Source organism: Akebia trifoliata, chromosome 3 (assembly GCF_017979445.1).
Source record: "Akebia trifoliata isolate Shusen 1 chromosome 3, ASM1797944v1, whole genome shotgun sequence".
NCBI classification, from domain to species: Eukaryota; Viridiplantae; Streptophyta; class Magnoliopsida; order Ranunculales; family Lardizabalaceae; genus Akebia; species Akebia trifoliata.
The window spans coordinates 55,857,846-55,864,226 of NC_141377.1; the positions used below are offsets into that span (position 1 = coordinate 55,857,846).

At 33.8% G+C, this 6,381-nt stretch overlaps 1 protein-coding gene across 1 annotated transcript; it reads left to right on the top strand.

Moving 5' to 3' along the window:
* Positions 1-1,306: 1,306 nt before the first annotated feature.
* Positions 1,307-5,798, top strand: LOC147408166 (ankyrin repeat-containing protein BDA1-like). Its single transcript, XM_086432670.1, has 2 exons — positions 1,307-1,909; positions 5,445-5,798. The coding sequence occupies exons 1-2, from the start codon at positions 1,307-1,309 to the stop codon at positions 5,796-5,798; spliced, it is 957 nt and encodes a 318-aa protein (XP_086288796.1).
* The last annotated feature ends 583 nt before the right edge of the window (positions 5,799-6,381 follow it).

A 6,381-nucleotide genomic window follows, 5' to 3' on the forward strand; every position in this document is an offset into this window, starting at 1 on the left:
ACTGAGCAAACCTTGGAGTGGGGATTGACATCATAAAATTCAAAAGATGTGTTTCATTTGTTACTTACCATACCTAGGAATGGATCCTAACCGTGTCAATTTGTGGCATCCGAAAAACATGATCTGATGCCACAGGTTATGAAGGATAAAATTCTAAGAACTTCGACAAAAAGCACTGAAAAACAAGATATTGAATAATTTTAGTTTTAAATTTGCGAGTATATATAATAGCCATCCATTTTCAACACCATCGATCAAGTTAAAAAATGATTTTTTTTCCTTTTGAAACTTCTAAATCCATCAAAAGTAGTTTACAAATTATTGATAAAAAATAGATGGTCCACATTTTTTACTTATGTCCCTTGAGCGCTCCCCTCATACAATAGATCTCTGAGATTGGGAGATATTATCTCATTGAATTCGTTAAATATAATTTATACTCATGGGGAAATTATGTTTGTTGTGGGAAATATTTCTAATAAATTAGTTAGAAATTGACAATTGGAGGGAAAGTGTAGTTCAAGTGACACATTTTTTCCTGTTTATCGTTAACATATGGAAGAAAGCTGAGGATGATTGCTAAGTTCCAACTAATTCATAATTTTATAATCGGTCAACAAATCATAAAGAGAAATGTGGCAGTACTTCATAAAATTTTCAAACAATGTTTAATGAATTTTGATGAATGCACGCGGTTTGGTACATGGCTGATGTGGCAAGGACACAAAATCGCGTCAGCCACATACCCAATTGCATACCAAGACTGCGTCCATTCATCATTATTCATTTTTGATTTGCAAGTCTCATAAAAGTCACCTCATTAATTGTTGATATAAATTGAATAAGGAATTGTCATTCTTTGAACCGGACGGGAATGGAATCTCGAATCAGTCCTATACATGGCCCACCTTGGTCTTCTCTTACAGGCTAAAAAAATTTGATCTAAACCCCTTTATTTTATTCATCTCCAAGCTTTTCGTTAAAATGATGACCACAAGGGCATTGAGATCATATTTCATTAATCTAAAAAGATATATCCAAGTCATACGTAATCAATCTGAGAACATAAGATAATATCTCAAATATTCACCGAAATTGCTCAAGTGTGAACGAAACTAGATAATTTCTCCAAAAGTTTGAAGCTGGCCGGCAGTTTCAAATTCTTTTACGTTTTTTGTTTTTTTTTTTGTTTTTCTAGTTGGAGCTTAAGAACATTATTTAATATTCTTTATCTATAGTCTATACATCTTAAACGGAAGTGCCCAGTGTTCTTGCCTGCTTCTAGTTATCTCTTACTAGAGAAATAATGGAAAATGAGCGATTCTCACAAGTTAGGTATGAGAGTTTGATGGATGCTGCAAAAATAGGAGATATTAATGTCTTGTATTCGATTCTTGGGCAAGATCCCTTCATTCTTGAGAAATTTGATCAAATCCCATTTACTGTTACTCCTCTACACACGGCTGTAGAGACCGGGCATACCAAATTTGCTATGGAGGTCTTGAGGTTAAAGCCTTCATTTGTTAGAAAGTTAAACCTAGATGGGTCTAGTCCCATTCACATGGCTTCAACCAATGGGAATGTTATAATGGTGAGAAAGTTCATGGGTGTCGACTATGATCTTGGTTTGTTTAAGGGTAGAGAGGGTAGATCTCCTCTGCACTACGCGATTATAGCAGGGAAAGTTGATGTCATCGATGAATTAATCTCCACTTACCCAGAGTCTGTAGAAGGGTTGACAGTTAGTGATGAGAGTGTTATTCATCTGGCTGTGAAGAATGGTCAGTTGGAAGCCTTTAAAGTTCTAATGGGATGGCTGAAATGGCTCGGGAAGATGGACGTATTGAGTTGGAAGGAGGAGGAAGGCAACACGATCTTGCACATGGTAGCATCTACAAATCAACGTGAGGCAAGTTCTACTTTATACTACAAGTAAGAATTATTAGAGGTGTAATGATTTTCTAACTCAACTCTGACAAACTAACTCTAAAACTAACCCACGTGGCATGTACAAGAATTGTAGATTTTTCCCTCAGGATAGACAACCGCACACCCCATTAACATGTCCATTTGTGTATCCCAATGGAAAAAATCTACTGTTCTTGCACATGCCAAGTCACTGAGTTTTTGAGTTATTCTGTCACGTTGAGTTAGAAAATCAGCACTCTCATTAGAGAGGTATTATGCTCAGGAAAGACTGCAGATCGTATGCACCCAACACTATGTGAAAATTGAAAATTTTGATGGGAAAATTTGACAGGCCGAAGCCCACAAATTTTAGAAAGCGAATTTTGCCGGCCTATGGCCGTTAAAAATTTTGATGATCCCCAATTCGACGGCTTAGAGCCATCAAATTTCTCCCCATAATCCATTAATTTAACGATTTCGACCCATCGAAAAAGAAAATTTGACAATGAAAATTTTGATGCCTTAGTCCGTCAAATTTTATGAAATTCAACAGCCTTGAGCCATCAAGTATAGGTTTTTTTCAAGTTGTACAAGGTGGAGGATTGAAGCCCTCCTCCCACCCCAATACACGCCACGTAATTCGTAATCCAAGGAAATTTTTAAAGGGAGATATTTTAGGCGCTAATTCCTTAGCTTATGGCTTACCTAACGTGTATTGGGGTTTCAATTCTCCACCCCGGGTGCATACGATCCAGACTCGAAAAGAGTGCGGACAAATCAATCTCACGGAATCTTGAATGACTAACCACATGATGTTTAATAATGAGGGTAATTTTGTAGATTGGGGAGGCCTTCAATACATGTTGGTTCATGCCATTGGTTGACCAGAACTCTATGAAATCTTAGATTGACTTTTCTATGAGCAATTTTTTTTGTATGAAAGATATATTGATAAAGGTTCTATTGGTAAAGTCTATTTAGTCAAGGTTCAGTTTAGGTTGGTCAAGGCTTCAACCCAAGCCAAGTCCAACATTGCTTTTTCATTATTACTTTTTTTTTTTTTAACTATCGTTTTAATTTACTTTTTGGTTTTGAGGGTAAGTCAATTTTCCCTTCCTTCCATTAAATTTTAAGTCCAAATTGTATTAACCAAAGTTAGAGAAAAAGTTTTTGCTCACAAAAATCTGGGATCCACCGATCACATGTACCCATGTGTATTTAATGGCATTCCTACTTTATAAAAGTATCTTACCTAGTTACAAAACGAGTGATTGTTTGCTCACGGATCAACACTATTTTGACATGTAGCATTGATGACATAAGCAATAATAAGAGAATTTTTCTCTCTCCTGTCCATGGTAAAAAACCAAAATTTCCCAATAAGATCATCTTGTCACATTCAAAAATATAATCCAACACAAGAGTATTGTAGAGTATGAAATTCTATGAATTTCAACCAAAAAAAAATTTTAAAATTTATTTTTCACTGTTGTATTTTAATTTTAAATTTGAGTGCTCAATAACCATCTATTTTCAACACCATTTATCAAGCCAAAATTTTTTTTTTTTTTTTTTACCATGAAATTTTTCATGAAATCTAAAAGGTTATGGTGTTTGATTGCCAATATGATAATCCATGTGGCCCACAATACTTTTTAAGATTTGAAATCTAAAAATAAAGGTTTCTAGGCAATGGTTGTGTGGGTAGGAGAGAGAAATCTCCTTCTTATTACTTACGTCATCAACGCCACATGTCAAAGCGGTGTTGGTCTATGAGCAAACAATTACTCGTTACAAAACTACCTTGTATGCTTGACATGGCAAGCACTGTGAAGTCTGGGCGCAAAAAACGACTCCTAAGATAGAGGATTGAAATCCTCTCTCACACCTCAATACATGACACGTAATTCACCATTTAAGAAAGGGAGATTTACCGGGCAGACTATCTGTCGCAATTTTATTACAAAAACTCCCTACCTTATCAAGATTGTTACCCACACAAACCTTACTCTATGAATCATGCTACCATGACTAATTTAGTAAGATTTCAAATCTTACTAAGGTTTATTGGGCTCACATGGACAATCAAATTAGCAATTCAACAATACAAACTTCTAGATTGCATGTAAAAACTCAAATTCCATAGAAAAAATTAAAAAAAAAAAAAAATTGATCTTGTAGATGTTGAAAATGAATGGATACCGAACTCCCAATTTTAAAATTAAAATTCAATGGTGACAATTAATTTTATTTTTTCAATATTTTTTTTTTAAGTTCCTAGAGTTTTATCTTTTATAATCTTGTATGACAGATCATGTTTTTGAACGCCACAAATTAATGTGATTAGAATCAACTCCAAGGTATGTTAAGTAACAAATTAACTGCAAAAAATTAGAAATTTATGACGTGGATCCCGCTCCAGGGTTTACTCGATAATGAACTTGATAAAGTGAGGTTTGGTGAGTAACAAACTTCATAAAGCAAGGTTGCCTTGGAGTTGTCAGAATTCCAAGAAAGTTTTTGTAATAAAAGTGCAATAGTTAGGTCTGCTAAGTAAATCTCTCTTTAAGAAAATGAATAATGCTAAAGTGACCTCAAAATTGAACTTGATCATATTGCACACCCTAACGTGAAAGTATGTAGGAATCATAGATGTTTCATTGAGATACAAGTCAAAAAGCATCTATAATTCCTACACACTTTCATGTCATGAGGTGTGAAATGAGGTACAAACTTGAGGTCACTCTAGCATGACTCTAAGAAAATTTTAAGAAAGAATACTAAATAGAATGCGTGTATTCTCCTAAGGTAGAGGATTGAAATATATATATATATATATATATATATATATATATATATATATATATATATATATACCTGAGTTTTTGTGTGGATGATCTCTATGTTGAGGAGATCATCCTCACAAAAAATCAGCCCATTCTCAAATTTCTAAGTCCATCAAATTAAAGTGATTTACAAATTTTAGGTAAAAATAAACGATCCACAATTTCTAAATCATTTTTTATGGAGTGAAAAGGTTGATATTGGGCTGATTTCTTGTGAGAATGATCTTCTCACTATAAAGATCATCCTCACAAAAACCACCCCAATCCAAAACTTTTAAGTCACGTAGGACAAATGATAGAGGGTAGTGTTCGACAACCAACGTTAGGGAGCCAATTTTGTCTTATATGACTTAAAAATTTGGGATTGAGCAGATTTTTTATGTGGATGATCTCTAGAGTGAGGAGATCATTCTTACACAAAGTCTAAATCACTTTTGAGGGGATTAGAAGATTCAAATTGGACTATTTTTTGTGAGGATGATCTTCTCGTCATAGAGATCATCATCACAAAAAATAAATTCAATCCCAAACTTTTAATTCATATAGGACAAATCGTTAGCTCCCTAACGTTGGTTGTCAAACATGACTTATATCAAGTGATTTACAAATTAATGATAAAAATTTCATTTATACTCTTTTGTTTTATACATGAGAAATAATTACTTAATGCAATACAGTAATCTTTTGTAGGTAGTGCAAATGTTGGTTAGGAACAATAATATCATTAAGCGGATGGACGTAAATGCGAAGAACAAGAGTGGATTGACAGCTCTAGACATATTGAAACAGCTTCCAAGGGAAACAGACACTAGGGACATTGAGGTCATGCTGTGTAGGAGTGGAGCTATAAGAGGGCACAATATTACGTCTCCTTTACCACTAATTATTTTACATACTCAACGTCACCGAGTTCAAAAAAAGGAGACAATTGGTTGCCTTGGGAGGTGTATGAAATTTGTTATATTTGGTCTATCGAATTGTACGCCATTAGAAGCTACAGGTTCCAGTTCAGATCCACTTCCCTCGTCATTTTTTTCGCCTTGATAGTGTTGTCGATCTTATTTTTGATAGTCACTCTCATTCTAGGCAAATTTATCAAGAAAATTAACTAGTAGCTGTGGATAGCATAGGTAATTGCATTTCCCTTCCTATCTCCAGATTTGTAAGACTTACTAAATTGAACTGAGTTGTGGGTATAATTGCTCAATTTTGGTAGATTTTCCTTGTGCATCTTAAGTAGAAAAAAATCTATGCTTCTAAGTGTGAGAGAGATAGCGAGAGAGATTTACACGCTTGAAGTTACATATATAATTCCAAGGGAAAATTATTAAAAGAGGGTAAAATATTTTAATATTTAAAAAAAAAAAAAAAAAAACCTACTTTTTAAAAGATTACGAAAAACGAATTAAGTTGACTTGCTAGACTGTCCAACATTTTAAATAGAGGCTAAATTAGTGAGGTGTTAAAAGGGAATTTTTGGTAAATCAAATATATTTTAACACATTAAAACGTTAGACAGTTCAATGAGTTACTAAAACGCTAGAGTACTGTCCAAAGACTTAATTCATTTTTGGTAATTTTAGAACAAATAGATATATATATATTTTTTTTTTTGTAAATATTAAAA